This window comes from Sturnus vulgaris, chromosome 1 (assembly GCF_052056855.1).
Source record: "Sturnus vulgaris isolate bStuVul1 chromosome 1, bStuVul1.hap1, whole genome shotgun sequence".
Lineage (NCBI taxonomy): Eukaryota > Metazoa > Chordata > Aves > Passeriformes > Sturnidae > Sturnus > Sturnus vulgaris.
Window position 1 is genome coordinate 110,091,234 of NC_142243.1, and position 19,895 is coordinate 110,111,128.

The 19,895-nt window shown below is 38.7% G+C and overlaps 1 protein-coding gene across 4 annotated transcripts in view; it reads right to left on the reverse strand.

Moving 5' to 3' along the window:
- SLC35D4 (solute carrier family 35 member D4) overlaps positions 1 to 19,895 on the reverse strand; it is a 55,272-nt gene that overhangs the window by 24,046 nt on the left and 11,331 nt on the right. The window contains exons 5-13 of one of the 4 annotated variants that reach the window (XM_014871302.2): positions 18,049 to 18,126; positions 16,655 to 16,680; positions 14,919 to 14,970; positions 13,737 to 13,785; positions 11,703 to 11,748; positions 10,738 to 10,773; positions 4,530 to 4,564; positions 3,249 to 3,318; positions 484 to 577 (exon numbers count right to left, since the gene is read on the reverse strand). In XM_014871302.2, coding sequence (XP_014726788.2) covers positions 484 to 577; positions 3,249 to 3,318; positions 4,530 to 4,564; positions 10,738 to 10,773; positions 11,703 to 11,748; positions 13,737 to 13,785; positions 14,919 to 14,970; positions 16,655 to 16,680; positions 18,049 to 18,126 — 486 coding nt within the window. The remainder of the gene's footprint in view (positions 1 to 483; positions 578 to 3,248; positions 3,319 to 4,529; positions 4,565 to 10,737; positions 10,774 to 11,702; positions 11,749 to 13,736; positions 13,786 to 14,918; positions 14,971 to 16,654; positions 16,681 to 18,048; positions 18,127 to 19,895) is intronic. The other 3 variants (XM_014871303.2, XM_088173991.1, XM_088173997.1) reach the window with 3 other exon arrangements.

Here is a 19,895-nt window from a genome sequence, read left to right on the forward strand (position 1 = left end):
AATAATATTGTGGGACATACCATCAGAAACCCTAGTAATGTCAAGGCAAATGAGATCCTCAGCTCTCTCCTGCAACAAAAACAGTGAGAGTTCTGGTATTGAACTTCAGGGAATTAGCTGTAACTCTTGGCTCAGGAAAGACACACTGTAAACAATGGCTGGTGCACACACTCACAGAAGGAATACTCTCCTTTGGGAAGTATAGGTTTGTGTTACTGGGATTCAGTAGTCCAAATCCTTAGCTGCAATAATCATCCCAGTTCCATTAGACTCAGTTTATACACAGTATTTAATCTCAGACAATGATCCTGGGATATTACACACCTGATATTTGTTGCCTTAGCTCTATGTGCAAGTTGCACAGACAGGACCAAGGAAGCATCGAGGAGGAATAGCAAGAGAAACTAGAGAGATGGAGAAATTCCTCAGTTCTCTTGGGAGATGCACAGATTCACTGTGTTCCTGTGAGGGTCTTTCTCTTACCTTTGCAAGGAAACTCCAGGCTGCATATTGCCCTGAGGTTGTGCTGCTTTTTAGCTTCACTGCATGCAACATCAGAAAGAATCCCAACAGTCCACTGCAAGGGATGGGAAAAGGTTGTTAATAAAATCTCTTAATTTCAACTAAACAACCTTTTAAAGGCATCTTGGTTTTCCTAAAGAAGAACTGCAGTGTTAATCCCATTTGTAAAAAGAAAGCTGGTGGAAAAGAAGCTTGCATTATGTCCAGTACATTTAGGGTTTTGTTCAGTCAGTGACTAGAATCTGAGTAAAGTAAGTCTGACACTCTTATGGCTGGTCTCTAATGCACTTGCATAATCAGAAAAGTAGAGATTATTGAAAACATGAGGTGAAATATTAACTTCAGGCATTGAAATGGCTCTGAATAACAGCAAGGCTAATTTCAGCAGGAACCACACATATTTGGCAACTAACTCACTTCAACCTCCACAGAGCCTTGAACTGAAAAAATAACCACTGGAAAGTTTCTGCCTGAAGCTTTCAAGCTGTTTAAACTTCATGAAGCCTAAATTCCAATTAGGAAGTCAAATACATCTTTACTGTAAAACAAATAGATGGCTCAATAGTTCTGGGAACAGGATACTCCAAAGTTTTCTGCTGACAATAAAGAGAATTTTGATTCTCAAGTCTTACAGGACAGCAGTCCCCAGCACTCCTGTAGCCAAGACTACCCTTTAGGAAATTCTGTTCCACATCTCACCAGACTTTATGAAGTTTATGAGGTTTGGCTCTGGATTTTATTTCACTTGTGACATATGTACAACCCACTGACTGTGAACCAGTTGAACAGTGTAAACCAGCAAGCAGGGAACAGAAAGAGACTTTAAAATCTGTAAGGTACAAATTACTGTGAGGCATAAGTGATTACAAAGTGCTGTGGAAAGCTGCATGGGAAAGGAGATAGGATCAACACAGCAGACAGGTGGTGAAGCAAAAAGTGCCTTGGTATTCACAGAGGGTATGCTGTTCTGGCCAGTGATGCCATGCAGTTGGACCCCTCTCTACAGTAGCAGAAAGGGTGGGAAATGTGGCTCCTCAGGTCAGAAGTTCTGTGTTGGGCTCCAGTATATCAGCCAAGTGCTGTTCCCTGCACAATAGATGTGGCCAAGTTCCATCTCAGCTGCACGTCCATACAGGCACCAAAGAGTAGGGTAAGATAACTCCCCAGGAGTAGAAGGCATTAGGAATTTTTTGCATTGAGCCATAACACAAGTTCCTTTGGGATGTGTGTGAAGTCTGAAGCCAAGGAAGCAGATGCTGCTTTGATGACAAAAGAGAGGCCTAAAGTCAGCAACTTGTTGCAGAGGATGGAATGCTGAGCAGTAGAACATTCCACTCTGAGAAATGAGTGAGTTCAATGAACCAACATTGCCCATACTTTTAAGAGTCCAGTAGCTAAAGTTTATTCCAGATCTTCTGCCCTGCTGTGAAGGGCTTTCAGTCATGGCGATTTGAAGATATTTAGTGCCACTCAAGAGATAAAAAAGTGAAACAGTGAATTATAATACCTAAAATATTGATGCCACAATTAACACCAATTTATTTCATTAAATAAATTGAGCATTTTACACCTTACTTCTGATGTTTCAGACATTCTGCAGAGATAGTAGATTTAGTTGCATGAATTGCCCTTACCTTACACTGCACAGATTTTCCTCCAAATCCCACATATCTACAAAGATACTAGATTATAAAATGTAGGAGAGCAACAGAGATGTTTGTTTCTCCATCTAACCATTCCTTTCCCCTTCCTGTAGTGTATAGTGCTATCTACTACACATGTGCTAAAGCTGGGCCAATGGAAACAAGTGGGAAGCTACCACAGAGGTAAAGTTCTAATTAAGTGAATGAGAAGAATATCTGGGCTAGACAGATATCCATTAGTATCTGCAGTTAGACCTCACTTTCAAGAAAAATAGATTTCACCTACCTACAGATTACCTAATTGCAAGTTACTTGTAGTGTGAATAGACCCACTTGGAAAAACATAACAAAAACCTGTGTAAATTGGAAATCATTTAACAATCATTCTCAATACCCCCTTTCAACAGAAAATCCAGATACAAGTCAGAAAATCCCTGGCAGGAAATATTTTTGCCATTAGTTAGCATGAAGATACATTTTTTTCCCCCTCTCAAAAAATTACTTTAATTTGGTAAAAGACTGGGGGGAAATAAATGATTTTTTTTAATTAAGATATATGGGAAACATATTTATGTTGTCCTGTGAGAATTATGCCAACATGCAGTGAACTTTTGCTACTGAAAATAATGGAATGCTTGTTAAGCTTTTCCTTTTTATCCAAACAGCATTTTGCCAAATAACAAGATGTACAGGCAAATAAATCCATGTATACCCACATAGTGCTGAAGACTAATACTTAGTTTGGGCTAATCTAACTTCAGAAGCATTTGAGAGATGCTATGTATCAAAGCTTTGCTACATTGGGTAAACATTATTTTACTGGTGACTGGGAGCTCTCACAATCAGAATGCACTCACTCAAGGAAACACATATACTTTCAGCACATTTGAATCTCAGGCCATCAAATGCATATCCACAGACATGAAAAGATTTATTCTTTGCAATTCTACTGGCTTATAACAGCAGAAACTAGTACAAGTAAGGTTTTCTATGCTACCATTTTTTAAATTGAGAGTATAGGCTGGAAGTCAATTGAATCTCGTATTTTGAAAACATTTACATGACCTGTTATAGAGATGTTACCTGGCACAGCAGCTGCTGTGAAACCTATAGAAGTACAGGAATGGAAAATCCAAGGCACTGAAGAGATCACCTGAGGGACAAAGCAATACACTTAGTAGGTGGGAAAAAATTACCCACTGTTACAAGCAATGCAACAGCAATTACATGAACATTACTAGTTTAACATTCCTTTCAGCCTTTACAGCTGGCTGACTTTTCATTTATGATGCTTTCCACATTTTTTGTGTGTTTAATGATTTCTCTCTGACCTTGCTTCTAGCCTGCTCTTGCCTTTGGTTGGAAAAGGGAGAAGGGATACCTAAGAGTATTCAGACATGTATCATATCCACTTCTTTTATTACACAGCATGTGATAGCTCCTGCTGAAACAACAGGAAACACAGACATATGGTGGCTGCTTCCCCTCTGGCACTTGAACTCTGTGACACAGAGCATGTAGAGAGTTTTAAATAGTTCTCCTAGGTCTAAGTAGAGCTCTCAAGTAGTTGCATTTCCAGGAACCTGGGCCTTAGTTGCTCTTGGTGGCAATTTCAGGAGTTCTCTGGGCTTCAGGCTCTACAGATTTGCATGAAGCTCCATCTTCCACTTTTTAAAATGCAAGACTCTTTGGCTTGTCTATCCTATCTTACATATATGTCTATCCTGGTGGGGTTTTCCTTTATACACAATCTGCACAACCAGGAAAAAAGGGGGAATTTATGTTTCTTTAAATGCTCCCTTCTTTGTTTTTCTGGCTGAACAAATGTCTAATGAAAGCAACAAATAAATCATCTTTACCCTTCTAATTATGAACATACCAGAAGATAGGAATATTAACCACCATAAAATATTAAATTTCTCCATTTTTACCACCTGATGTGCTGCTACTTCAAACCCTGCCACGGGCCAAGCAAAGGCACCCATGTTATGAAAGCAACAAAACAAAAACTCTGCATAGCATTGAGGACAATGCAGAGAAACTCAGTTCTCTATGGACTGCTGGGACATGGTCTGAAGAGGACATACTGACTTAGGGAATCCTTGTTCTTTACCATGCACCACCTCAAAAATTGTTCTTTGTTGTCTGTCCCATACTGCTTGTTTGCAAAGGACAGCTAAAAATAGTATTGGGAAATATCATGCAGCTTACACCAACTTTGATACCTTTCTCTCTTCTTCCTATATGTTAACATATTACTGGTCATATTCAGGGCTAAAATCCTGGGTTTTGGTCTCTAAAAACATGCATAAAAAGCAAAAGTAACATGGAAACCTAAAAAAGGAAGTACTCAGTTCACTTTACCTGCTGGATGGGATGCAGAGGCCAACAGCACTACACTAAAAAAAAAAATAAATTAATTTGATACTACAGAATCTATAACATGGGCTGAAGACTATAAATTGACAAGTTTGTGTTTGTTTTTCATGGTGAAACTTATGCCAGTTAAGTAGAATAACTGAGACATAAGTATCAATTAAAAGAGAACAAAGTTGATTGGAAAATAATCATGTTTCTGGGGTCACCTAATAAAATTTCTGACCTGAAGCAGGACTACCACAAATACTTGATCATGCCCTCTGGTTCTGTCTCAAAAAGGCATGTCTCAAAAACTTACCAGCATAGAGATCCCACACCTCTCTGGGTAACTTGGCCCAGGGCCACTCTACCCTCCTAGTGAAGAAGTTTTTCCTTCTGTTTTTCCATCAAAGTTGCAATGTACAGTTGTTGTTCCATCTTATGCTGCATATTGCATTTAGACAATTTTAAAAATACATGAAAATAAAACCAAGTGCCAGCCTGAATGATTTACACTTTTCAGATACAAGTGAACAAGAAAACCAGCTGTGACCAGTTCTTTATATGAAGTATTATCACTTAAGTTTTCTGAGGTCTTACAAAGATGTCACCCTACGGAATTTGCAGTATAGGTTGTACAGAGCCTTTTTTAGTGTTATTGATTATTCTTGTAAATTTCTCGTTTTTTTTGCAAATTTTTCATTCCAAATTGCTTCTAAGGTTAGAAGGCTACAGAGACATTCTGTGAGAAGGGATAAGCATGCACATCTGTAGAGCTACAGCTTCTTCCAGCTACCAACAACATACATCCATTACAAACGCTAAGGACAAGTGGGAGAAGAAGAAAATAGTATCTTGAAAGTTTGCTTCTTGATAAGCAGCAAGCACTGCACTTACAGAGGTAAAATTCATTAATTAATGTTACGGATGCTCAAGCATTCCAGGCCAACTCCCTTTTCCAGTGTTAAAACAGCTACCATTTCCAAACCTGTTCACTCACAGCTGGCCCCAGCTCTCTACAAAACCAAGCTTCCATGCTTGGTGACCTGCCCTTCGAAAGCTTTGGTGAAATCCAGCATCATTCAGCAAAAGGAACTGCAAAGAGCATGGAAATCCCATGGCCAAGGAAGCCCTGGGGGGAAGGTTGTCACTGAAATCAGCTGTGGAACACAATAGGCTGAAGGAGGAAAGTGTTTATGAGGGACAGACAGGCAGGTGTTTTAGGCTTCACATTTTTTAAGTCTTTGAAAGGCATCACATGGCATAGTATGTACACATTCTCAATATTTATACATGCTTTTAAAAGATGTTATTGTCACAAAGCTCTTCAATAAGGCAAAGCAGATCACTTACAATAGATAATTTGCCCTACCCCTCCTCCTTCCACATGGGTGCTCTCCCTGTAAAGGGATGCCAAGAGTAATTCACAATAAACAGGCCCAGTTCCTCAGTTTCCTGGTAAAGAGAGAAAAGGAAGCAAAGGTCTACTGCTTTTGACAGAATAACAGAGAAAACAGAAGACTGACAGGGCATGTGAAACTGCATCAACGCTGATGAGAAGTAGGGCTAAACCATGTTCCTCCACTTTCTTGTTGAATTATTATATTTAAAAAAAAACCACTGAGATTGGGAAATAGAGATAATTTTCCTGCTGCAACCAAGAGGAATTGATAACCCTAACAGGCACCCCAGATTTTGGTCCAAACAAAACAACATGAAAAAACAAAACCTTAATTGTGAAGTGCAGGGCAGGTTAAGGCAAATGGATTAGATGGTATTACAGCTGCTCTGTAGCTCTGCTCTGAATGAAGCATGAGTAAAAAAGACACGATGATGCTGTAAAACCAGATTAGGGATTCAGAAGTTTCTAGCAGAACAGCCTGGATATGAGGCTGCAGCAAAAACAAATTCCCTGCTCCTCTCTTTTTCCCCCTGTACTCAATACTGAGGGCTTGGTCACTCGTGGTTTCCTTTCTGGCTCAAAAGAGGTTTTGTCAGCAAGAACAGCAATTTATGCCTGCAAAGCTGCCCTCCCCTATTGCAGAAAATCCACTGCAGCATTTTTAGTTCACAAAAGTGACAGATTAGCAGCTCTTCCAGAAGCCTGATGTAGTTTTGCTGCATAGAGTAGAGCCTTTACCTCATACCTTTGTCAGTGCCATTTATTCACCCTTTGAAATTCTCCTGTATCAGTTTTCTCCTCACCAATGGCTGCTAGGCCATCTGGGCATGCCTTTGTGAACAAATTTCAGACAGGGACTGATATTGGGATGCACTGAAACTTTCTTGCAGGTTCTTCACAAGAAGTAAGAATTCTCTGCCTGCCTCAGCATAGGAGAAAGCCCAAAATGAGCTACTAAAATTTGCTTCTAAGAAATTTATGTCTCCCTCAACATGCTAGGCAGGCATTACTACCCCTCCCCATATGCTACCCCTCACCAGCTAAGGGGGAGAAATCTGGCTCCTCCTTTGCTAAAAAGCAGGGAAACAGAAAGGAATAAAAGTAAATGTAAGATTACAAGAAAAAAACAAAACACTAGGAAGAAGAGCACTAATGCAGAAGTCAGAGTACAGAGATATACAATACTGCAGTTTTAAAAAGGGGGTGGGATCAAGAGGATTGGAGGATTAGAGGCAGGATCTTGGAAATATATTGACCTCCCTGCCCCAGATGCTTAAACACAAGGGAGAGGGATGAACTGGATGGGGCTGGGCACTGAGAAGCAACATGACCCCTCCCTTCTCTGCATAGCACAGCTCTGCTTTCCCTCCTACACTTGTTCCTGGCCTGGCTCCCTTGTTAAAAGCCATTGAATAATCATGCTGGAAGTGATGAAGTGAGAAGAACGCCAGACTTTCAACATCAGCAAATATTTCTTCAGATCTGTTTGATTCTGGAAAGTTCCCATTCATATACATTTACTTAGGGTGTTCTTTTCTCCCAAACTGTTCCAGATTTTAAAACAAGAAACAGTGCATGGTGTGTAAGGACAGCATATGTTAGGAGACTGCTCATTTCAGTTGCACTTCTGGCAGCATCCAACAGAGCCTTCTTTTATATATATATATATATATATATTTATTTGTACTCTAACATATTGGTAGATCCTAACATCAGTAATTTGTGGCAGATCTTTTCATCTGCTCCATGCAGGCAGTCTCTACGCTCAGTAGAGTACAACTGTGCATTCATACTGACCTGAGAAATACTTTGAACAGCCTCTATTACAATAATCCTATGTATTTTTCCTACGTATTAGGAAAAATTTCTTCGCTAAAATGCTTTGGAATCAAGCATTGGAACAGGTTTCCCAGGGCAGTGTCTGAGTCACCATCCTTAGAGGTATTTAAGAGACAGTGGTGGGCTTGGTAGTGCTTGGTTAATGCACTCAATGACCTCAAGAGTCTTCTCCAACCTAAAAGATTGGATGATGCTAAACACTATCTGGCTGTGCCCACATGTGACAGCTACATGTCAGCTGTCTGATCTAAGTTAGAAATAAGGAGCTTTAAAGACCTATTGATAACAGTGCTAAGAGGAGAAAGTTGCACTGATACCACACGAGCAAGTTCTTTCATAAATCATAGAAACATACAATCATGCTTGTAGAGACAAGGCCTCCAGTACACATTTTACTGTCCTGTCCAGGGATCCTGTCATGGCCAGAACAGTCCTTGAGAAGGCCTGAGAAGAGGAAGCAGCATATACCTTAACACCTTCTAAATCACAAAATTTAGTGCTGGGCACCCTCTGACAGAGATAACCCATGTCTACAATAATTCTGACCCAGAGCTGCACGTGAGGAGTTAGTGCTCATTCAGAGAACGTTCCTTTAGTCAGTGATATTTAAAAGTAGCTTTGATTGTTTTCAACAGAAATTAAGTTTGTGCAGTAAAGCTGTGTGAACACAGCTCCACACAGCTCTCAAACACGCTGAACAGCTTCATCCAGATTTGGGAAGTGGCAGTGGTCTCCAAGATAACTACATGTGCAGAGGTCTCACACAGAGACAAATCCTGCCACTACCTCCTGCAGCAGAAGGATTTTAGCCCCATTAGACACTGAGGTGGCACGTCATGGTACCACAATGATGAGGAGAGAGCTTCAGCCAAATTTTACACCCTTTCAAACAACATTAGCTATTTTGACAAAATAAAACTCTAAAGTAAATCAGATGTCACTTATCCCATTGTCCATGGTACTGCTTGTTTTCCCTAGGCAAGATGGGATCCAAATGTGAGCTTCTCTAACACATAGAAATATATATATATATATATATATATATATATATATATATATATATAGACACATGCACATATAGATATACACAGACCCAAGACAAACAAATAATCAATCCAGTTTGCCATTTCCCTTAAGCCACCTGTTTTCCAGCAAGTTGCTTTGCACCATCATCTTGTGAGCTATGATGACCTTTAGGCCTCTTCTTGGGGAAAAACTCTGGAAGCTTTAGTAACAAATTTTTGCTCTCAAATATATGCTGTAAATAAGCATCTTCCAATTTGCACAAATCCATTGTTAGATTGTTTATTAGTTTGTTTTCTGTAAAAATTAGAGTTCTAAGATACTTATGCCACTGCACCTCGTTCCTTAGTGAGAAGTTTTTCCCTTTCAAAAGCTTCCAAATAAATTATCATACTTTCCATGTAATGTGGGACTCCTGCTCTCTGCTGGACACAAGTTCTCAGACTTCAAAGGAACAAGATCATGAACTAACAGAGAAGCCACCCAGCCCTGACTTTTCAATCAAAGCTGAAAAATTAAGACCTTCGACCAAAATCTGAATTTTAATGTTCAGGCCTAGATGCAATTTTCAACTAAAATGGCAACTGAGAGACAGTCAGGCAGCTGCCAAATGAAAAATCAACTGATTTTACTGCTTGGTTCACGATTTCCCTTCAGTACAGAGAAGTAGCTACATCTCATTCCAGACTTCATAGGTTATTTCTGCATGCAGTAGCATATTTGTAAATTCCATGACTAATTCTCCCAAAGTTTCAATAAACACACCTATCTTCTTTGTGTAAAATTGATTTGCTTTGCATTTCATAGTAGATGGAAAACAACGACTGACTTAAACAAGAGCTACTTCAATCAAACTGATATCCAGATATTGTCCATTAATGGGACCCTGGTGAATAATAAAGGCAAAAGCAGAGGCCTGCATTACGTTTTTATGGAAATAAGAGATTTGACTGAACTAAGACAGAAGGAGATACACAGTGTTATCTTATCGACAGTACTCACAAGATAAATGGGAATTGAAGGAAACCAAATGTCCTACACTGATGTCCCTGATGTACTCCAATCAAGGATCTTTCATGTGGTCAGAAAGAGCATATATCCATCTAATCAAATAGACTAGTACAACTTCACTTTTATTATGCTGTTTCCCAGCTTCTGCTCCCTCTTTCATTCTTTCTGACCACAGAAGGATTTTCTTTGAATTTGTTATTCATACTTCATAGTGCTCACAAATGACTTTCGGTATGAACCCAAGAAAGAGGCCAACGTATATTAAATGTGATCAAGGATGGAAGTGAATTGAATCAAGTCTCTAGATGCCTAACTTGAAATAAAGCCTCACAAAAACCCAGCAGAAGCCATGTACACTGTATGTCCTGGTTTGAGGCTCTTTGAAGGAAGGATTGGATTTTAAAAAGCAGGAGAATCTGGTCAGTGACTCAGACTCTTTCACTAGCTACAAAATAACACGCCACTCTTCTATCTCCAAATCAGAAAAACAACTGAAAGTCAGAATTACCCAATCCCACTAATGGCACTCTCAACAATCAGTTACTGCTCATGTTCTTTGCACACAGTACTTCTGTAATCACTGCCTCCTCTTCTGGCAATTTTGTACCAGTTTTATTTTCTGAAGTGGGTATTGCCAGGGAGTTACTCTGTAAATATTATTTCTGGAGGTGATAGATCAGTTGTGCACGTGGTGATTTAAAAATTCATAATTAACACCTCATTACCTCCTCAGGTGTATATTGGCATGTCCATCTAGAACTGGAGCCAAAAAAATTCAGCTGCTAAGCCATTCAGCTTAGCACTGTTCTTTCAGTGAATGTCCTGCTAAATAAATACATTTAAGTAGTGGTAGCTGTTTCTTCAACAAGGCATGGTTGAAAATGAAAACATATACCACATGAAACCAGCTATGGTGTATCAAAGACTTATTCATTTTACCTGAATACATAGTTGATGTACTGTTGGTCCAGATCACTGGGAGAGGAGGGGAAGAAAAAACGTGTTATTTTTATCAATGCACTTGATTTGGTGTAACAGATCAGTATATTAAGCATTAATATACAGTAATGTTGTAATATTACATTATATTAATTTTCACAATATATAATAAGGTTAATATTGGGTAATACTGACATTATATTATAACTATATACATTATAAACATAATATAGTAATAATTTTATCAACACCAGTAAATTATCAATTAACCAACATATTAATTTGCACAGGATCCACACATTATTTCTGTTGTTACTGTCAGTAGGAATTTCATTTAAAGTGAAGATAAAATGAGACTGATTAAAATTTAGACCCTTTAGCCAGAGATGGAAAATGGTTTTGAAATAAATAAGCTTATACATCATATGCAGTGTCAACATACCCATCTCCATCCGTAAAGAAAGCTGCAGATTACAGACACTGCAATGCCACCTGATTCCAAGAATTCTATTGTGTGGTTGCAGTTCTAACATGCTCATGGGATTAGTGCAAGGTTTCAAGGTGTTAAAGGTACTCAGCCATTCCCATCCTGCGGTAAGTCACCAGCTGCTGAACACTTTTGAGATTGTGTCACAAAGGGAGATACTGCCAGATTCAAACCATGCAGCTTTCCACAGGAACACAGACTAACATTTCTTCTTAACACCTGTACCAGTAATGAGGGGTTCTTTTTCCAGGGCAGAGTCATCACCATTGGATAATACACTGTTTAAAACTAATTCAGTGTTCCAGTTAGCAGTATAACTATCAATAACCACATGCTGTTGTTACCAACAATAAATAAGGCTTATCTTGCAAGAGAAGTCATTAATGATTAATCAGGAGTGGCTCAGCTCCTGCTGATCATGCAGAGCTCCCTGCATCACAGTCATCTCTCTTGATAAAAGAATAAGAAAACACATTACCTTAAAGATCCAGGTTTCCACAACTTGTGAAATACTTTGTAAGCCCCTGTAATTGAGATGACATGTGTAATTGCCATATCGTGCAAGCATTCTGACAAACAACAGCATGTTTGGCCATGGAACTAGCAGACATGGAACCCCTCTGAATTACAGTTTAGCAACACAGCATAAAGGATTCCTAAACCATGAGTAAAATGAACCTATTGCTTCACATTAATGCTTTTCAAAGTGTTATCAGCTCTGAACACAGTCATGCTTCTGCTCATCCTGACGACATCTTCTAGCCCACAGTAGAAACAAAGGAGAGATTGTGTGTGTGTGTGTGTGTGTGTGTGTGTATGGTTTTGTGTGTAAATACATACAGAAAAATGTCAGAATGGGTTCTTCAGCCCACACCATTTTAGGGGTAAGTTCTATGATATATATGCTCATCTACACAGAGCTGTTGTCTCCATCTTCCTTATTCAAAGTTCTCTTCAGCTCTAGGGTCTCCAAGTCCTTTACATTTTTGACCCACCCATTCAACTCTTGTTAGCTTCCATTTCTGTCCTGGGTAAAGATTTGAGCTCTCAAGGAAGAAATTACATAGCTTCAGGCTCTGTTTTTTCAGACCATTTCTTCAAGGCTTTGGGGTTATGTTTTTGATTGACAGAGAAAACCAGAATATGAAAAGCAAATCCAGTAGAACACTATGAAATAGATATCCTCAATTCTGCCTCCATTACACAAGTTGAAGGGTAGAACATACATCCTTTCTGTAATGCTCTGCCTTGGTTTACTATGCAGTAAGTTAGTTCATCTGATTGCCCTTTCTCGTAGCACCTTCATTTCAGTTGATAGGAAATCTAATCACATAAATAACTCCCAATAGCAATATCAACAACCCTCAAAACGAAGAGAAATGGAAGGCAGCTATATTTGGAGCATAAACATTACGTTGGCACTTCCTACACATTTCAAACACACAAATGAAGCATTCTGAAGACTCTTTAAGCAATTTTCCACCTCTATGACCAAGCACTGCTTTACAAATGGGACTCCTTGGCTTTAAGAAAGCAAGAACATCACTCATCACAGCAAAAATGCATTTGAAGTGGAAAATCCATAGATTTTACTTTTATATAAATGAGCAAATATTTACCATATAATATTTCTCAAAAAAACACCAAAACTATTTCTTATTTGTATGTTAACAGCAATTCAGATGGGGATCTCTAGACCTCCCTAGACAAGAATACATATAAACATATTACCTCTGCCCTGAAAATTTTACAGGATGAATAGAAGAAATAAAGAAGGAATCATCCCTAGTCTGTAGACAAGACTTAACATATGAATGAGTCACTGAGCATGTAGGACAGATAAGAATCAAATACAAGTCCCTCATTATCCACCAAAATACTCAAAAAGACAAAAATCTCCTAGTTAAATATTACTACTCTTGTTTTCTTCAGATTTTCTGGTGTGACTGTTTCTAGCTTTTGAGAGAACAGCTATGATTTATCCAAATCAACATTTGGTCTGGAAAAAAAAAGCAAAAGAAAACTTGATAGGTTTTGCAACTCATTGTTATATTTTTTTTAAAATGCATATAATTGCCTAAAACCCCAACATTTCAACATCCTTCCTCTGGGACCATAGCCCATGATATTTTAGTATATTTTTGTCCATTTGTAAATAAAATCTGTGTGTGCAATAGAGCTCCAAGTACAAGTTATTGCTTGTTTTTTCATGTTTCTTCTCCCCTCAGAAAGAAGTCTCTCTCAGTAGGCAACCATCAAAAAACAACCAGAAAAGCTTAATGCTGATTAAAATTGTATGTGCATTTTCTCATCCACTGTTAACAGACTTCACTATGCAGTTTGTTCTGTTCTCGTTTTCAGCATAAAAGTTATAAAAAGAATTTGCTTTCTTATATTTACCGGTCTTCATTCATTCCAAATAGAGTCTCAAATATCAGTAACTTCATAATAAAGCTGGTTTCTCCAACACATTTACTCTTCCTAATTCTTTTTCTAGAATAAAATTACTTACCAACACAGATCAAGTGAATTAGAGCCCATAAATATCCATTTGCATCAAACTGCAATAAAGAATGTCTACATAAATAAAAGCACTATCATGTAAACGTACATACTGCAATTTCCCTGCAGTTAGCTTTGCAAAGCAAGTACAGCGAGTGGAAGCTGTGCTATAAAGAAAGGGAAAATCACTAAAGAAGACAAGGAAGACTGAAATTCTTCCTGTCACACTCAGAAATCTGACATATGCCAATTATGCAGGCTCTCAGCAAAGATAATTCTATTTCAGATGTGTACACCAATTTAAGCAGTCTGAGCATATGGACCCCAGACTATTTAGTCTTGTATTGGCAATCAGGGATGGGCAAGACTATCAGAGGACCATCACAAGGGTTTTTGTCTTGTTTCCTTTCCCCTCTGAGCCTCTGCAGCCACTAAGCAGTCTCTCCCCAAGGCTCCAACTAAACATAGTATCCAAAAGAGGGCTTTAAATGGACAATTGTCTGAGCAAAGTAGGTCCTCTTCCCAATCAATAGGGAAAACCAAGCATTTTTGAGGAATTCACCTGGCATATTTTAGATGTCTGCTTTCATGTGAGATGAATCATGCACCAGGAGATCCTGCTCTGCACCATGGACTACGACAAGAGCTGGTGTAGGTGTAACACCTCCAATGGCCACATTTGATCAGATGTGTCCAGACAAGTTCCAGACTCATCTGACTTTAGATATTAACTGAGGTATATAAAGCAAGGAAGCAGCTTTCCTAAGTCTCCAAAAGAGAATCTCCAATGAATAGATCTTTGCTAGATGGAGCACTCTCTGGAGGTATCTCCTTTCTTAGGTAGCTACAGAAAGAGTGTACAATGAACACAAAACTAAATCAGGAAATCCCTGAAAGCACACACAATTAATTCAAACCTAAGTGATTTTCTGTAAGTCCTCTTAAGAAGTAAAATTGTGGTTTCCCCAGCCACCATCTTCATCAAAGAGCTCTATGTCCACACTGCTCAGAGGTTTTACTATGATACAAACACAGCAAACCCAGCAAGACTACAACATAGCAAGAGCAAATATTTACAATTCCCTAGCAGGAATCCTACTCTAGCTTACCAGTAAAAGCTGCATCTCTCATATGCTAACAAGATGTCAAGCATCAAGGCCTAGCTAGATCTGCTTTACAAAGCAGAGCTCACCTGTGTGTCACACAAAGGAAGGCACACTGCTGCTGCCAGGAGGAACAGCACACTGTGGAGAAGAGAAAGAAAAAAAAACCCTGAAATACCAAAAGCTTTCAACCTGGATTTGTATTCTCAAAGTAGAGGCAATTCTAGTCAATATTACACTGACAGTTCACTTGTTTAATTTTCTCATTCCATATTTTAAAAGTAATTTCTGCCATCAAAATTTTAACATTATGCATTCTTCACAACTTGTACACAGCAAAGTTTTATGAGAAAAGAAGCAGCAGAAAACACCTCAGAAGTGATAAAAACTTTTTTTTTTTTTGGTAGAGAATATTTTTCTTCACTAGCCATCTGGCTTCCCTAGGTTTTTCAGAAAGTCAAAATCTCAAAATTTCTGGCTGACTGGCTACCAAAAACTTTTTCATTAAGACAAATTGCCTGTTAGAGCAATTCCAGCAGACGTGACTCCATTACAAGTGACATTGTTACTCCAGAGCACAGAGCAAGATGGAAGTGACTGGTGTTACACTAGAAATGTTTTAAGGACAGCACAAGTCCTCTGCTAGACCACTGACTTAGGCTAAATAAATTCTTAACCTGTGGCTGAGTCAGTATTTCTTCAAGCTACATGGAATACACTGACGTGAAATTTCTGTGGACTGTCACTATTAATATTAACATACACTTGGTTTTGCAGCTTATTTTCCTACTCTGTAAGGGCATGGGAAAAGACAGAATAAAGATTATAAAAAAAAATTGTATCCTTGACAATAGTCCAGTGGTGAAGACAAGGCTGCAGTAAGTCAGATAATGGAAACAACGGGAAGAAATTAGGAAGATAATTCCTCTAAGTACACTAAATAATAATCCAACATTATCCATTCTAAAGTACAGCTAAAAGATTACAGGATGTGGAAGACAACAAATGACACAGCAATTCTTCAAGGGGGTGTGGGGGCATAGAATTGAAATTTTAACACATGACTAGTTGACTTCTATTTGTCCCTTTCCATCTCCTTTTTGAAGCCTAATTAACCAGGGCCAACAAGGGTTGGTGGATGTGCAGCTTATTATCACAGAATCACAAAATCATCGAGGCTGGAAGAGACCTTCAACATCATCTGTCCAGCTGTCAACCCAGTGCCACCATAGTCACCCTAAACCATATCCCCAGTTGCCACATCCACACAACTCTTGAACACTTCCAGGGATGGTGACTCCACCACTGCCCTGGGAAATTTATTCCAATGCCAAACCACTCTTGCAGTGAATTTTTTTTTCTAATATCTAATCTGAATCTCTCTTGGTCCCTTCACCAAGACATGGCAGAAGAGACTGACTCTCCCTCACTACGAATGATTCTAACAGAGGTGGATCTAATTTAGCTTTCATTTCTAAGGAAGGGAATTTTCAGCTATTTTCTAACACACTAAGTATCTTTCTCTTACTGTTTACAATTACCCACTGGAAGTTCAAAGCTTCCAAACCTTTCCAAAAGCATTGTTATGAACACTGTTTTTTCATTAGTTTCATTTTTGTAAGGAGAAAAAACATATCAAACTATTCAAGCAATTGTTAAAAAAATTAGAAATATTTAATTACTCCTATGTTGCAATTTAGGCTCGCCGCCCACAGGAATGTGTCTTACATTCTTCATTGTTTTGGTGTGCCATTATCTGAAGCAAATAGAGAAGCTGGAGCCAAAACAAGTCTGAATCTGAATCTGAGTAGTTTTAAAAGCTTACCTACAGACTTTCAGATGAGAGGTCTGCTGTAAAAAAGAAGGTATGATTAAAACATTAAAATTTAATGATAAAAATGGTAAAATAGTGTTTTCTCCTTCCAAAAACTATAAAGTGATGACAGCTGATCTTACTGCACCACACACATTAAAATTTCAGTGAGCAGCATTCAAAATTTGAACACTGCTTAGCAAATTTAATTTGATAAAGAATCAGGATTATGGATCAGTGTACTTCACCTTGATTTATATATTCAGATTACTTACCAGCAAGTAAACCTAAAAACAGACATGAATTTTATACCTGCTCCTCAAACTTGACTTGAATTACACCAAAACTGTGTAACACATGTACTCAAATATTGAGTTTTCTTAATTAGGTACTACCTCATAAAAATCATCCTTGATCTAAACTCATTAAATTTTCCCAATTCTTTGATATGAAATTATTCCTGAGGACCTTCCAGTTAGGCCTGTGTTTGCATTATCCTTGTCTGTAGTACTTTTGTTTTTAAAGAGAGGAGTCATAAGCTTGTGACATAGAAGGAAAATATGAAACACTTTGACACTAATCAGAGGACAATGACACAGGGACATGCCATGGCACAGACTGCTATGTCCCTTAGGCATAACCTTAGTGATCTCTTCTGTTTGTTAGATGAAGTAAACACTCATTTATCTGTCTTCTATACAGAAAACAGTTATAATGAATGGAAGATGCTTTTCACAGCAGGCCAAAGGCCACTGTAGAAACAACTTTGTGATGAATGATTTCCCAGTGTTAACTCACACAGTAACTCTGTAATCAGTTAGACAAACATTTCAAAAAAGTGTAAAAAGAAGGCTCCCCAATGCAGTTTGTGAGAAAAAAACCTATCTCTTACAAAATGGTACAGGAGTTATTCTCATGACTTCATATATTCATAGGGGCAGAATCTCAGGCATTCAAAACAAATTCAAAAATGCACCATTCCTCCTGCATTTTATGTGGAGATGTGATCTCTAATCATACAATACATGAGATCTGTTATACCGATTAGATCTAAGGGCATAGTCTTCATTCCTCCCAGTTCAAACAATGAGCTTTTTATGTGGGTCATGAGAGAGAGGGAATATTAATTTTCAAAAGGAAAAAACAAGTAGGGCCAAGCCAGTCTTAAAAATGCAGATCAGGCTTGTGATATGTATTTGCAGTATTTCATCAACTAAAAGGGAAAAGGAAACATCAGTATAGATACCTATCAACAGCAAAAAGCTCTCTCTGGGTCTCATTAATGAGTAGCTATTACAGTGAGTCTAGAAAAGTACATGGCACTAATGCCTGTATTAAGAGAAATCAGGTATCTTATTCTGGGGCAGTTCTATCACAGGAGTTACCTTGACTGATAGATCAATTACCTCTTTCTGCACAAACTTCTGGAACCCGCAGGTTATGACTTCTGCTGCGTTGTGCACAGTGAGGAACATTGGGATTGGCTGCCATGGGGAGAGAACAAAAATCTCAAATCAGCCCAGAGCAGTCACACATAGGCAGGGACACTCCTCCCAGAGACACCTGTCCCACATGTCTGTGGTTTGGGGTTTTGTTTCTGAAGCTGTAAACCCATGCCACACCATTTAAAAGAGGCTTAACCCATTCCAATCACTAGCACATGAGCACAGGCATCTTTAAATGTAGACCCTGCTGCAAACTTGTTTGCTGTGTCTCCCACTGCTGAGTGCTCACTTTGTTTGTACCCAGCTACCCCAGTGAGATTTGCTCCAGGTTTCTGCCACTAGTTTTCCCTCTCTGATCCAGGATCTTCGGCCTCCACAGCAAATAATTCTCATTTGTTGTCCCATCTCTGTCTGCTGGTACTAAGAATACAGTGTGACTCCTAGCAACAGAACTGTGGCAAGATGATTTTAGGTGATTGCTTTCGGTTACTGCTAGGAAGAACTGCCCAAAATTAGGATAGAAATGCAATAGTTCATACACAAATGATGTTGAAATTATACCCACTGAGGTATCTGGACACCATCCCAACATGAAACCATTAAGAAACAAACCCTAATAATAACAATAATGAATCAAACACGCATTGCCCCAGGCAAACCCAACCAGATTTCGTGGTTCATAATACTTCCTCCAAATCAGATCCATAGTCTCTCAGACAGCTGAAACAGAAGCAATTATCTGCTCTGATTAAGGTAATCCAAAGACTAAGGCATTTTAGGAAGCAGTATTTCCCCACTCGTGTATGGTAATTAAATTGCAGTAGCAGAGACTGAATTAATTTCTTAGTGATGTCCAAACATTTAAGTATCAGGTGATATAAGCAGCAAATATCTCTCAAATCTGACTTTGCAGATTTTCTGTAATCTTCTTTTCTTTAACATAAAGCCTAAGAAGCATTGCTCATTAAACATTTTAAGGGATAATTACAACTGTGGTGGATCCATAGCCACAACAGTTGTACCAAAAAGAATGAAAATCACACAAACACAACTGGTATGAAGTTGTTGGACCCAGCTTGACCGGCACGGAAAACCAATTCTCCACGCTGTTGCTGGATAACTGAGAATATAAACACAGACTTATTTAACATAAAAGTACTCTGAGCTTGAGACAGTAAAAGGAAATGCAATAAATACCCATAAACAAGGGAAGTTGACAGCAGAATTTACATTCTTCCCTTTGTGAAAGCCAATTTTTTTGGTTTTTCTTTCCTCCCTTCTGCTTTTGGCTCTTCCAAATGTGTTTTGGAGCCAACGATGGCTCCAGTTTGCCTAGCCCACTTAACCTTCTCCATATGTCTATTGCTTTTGATGCAAGCATTTCTTAAATGTGTGAGTAGGCTTAATGCTTACGAAAAGAAAGGTTCACTGTTTGGGCAGACAGGGTGAATAGACTCTGCACAAATCTCCCTTCATGGCTCTGCATACTTTTTTTAATCATCATAGTCCAGAGCTAAGCAGTCCTCCTCCAGTTCTAGCCCTGAATCCTTGGTCTGGGGAGATTGCCAGCACCTCTGGGAAGAGGCACAAACAGAGATTAAAGTTGTAGCTTTGCCAGTATACAGGAGTGTTTGAAAGTGGGTCCCCTTGGATTTGGTAATAAAAGTACACATAATTTTTGCTTTAGGTATAAACCCACTTAATTAAAATATGCTGTTGAGAGGAGCCAATTCAGCTATGAGTTTGGGAGAGTCCACTTTCATTCTCACTGTGTCATAAAATTGCTGTACACAAAGTCATTATAAGTA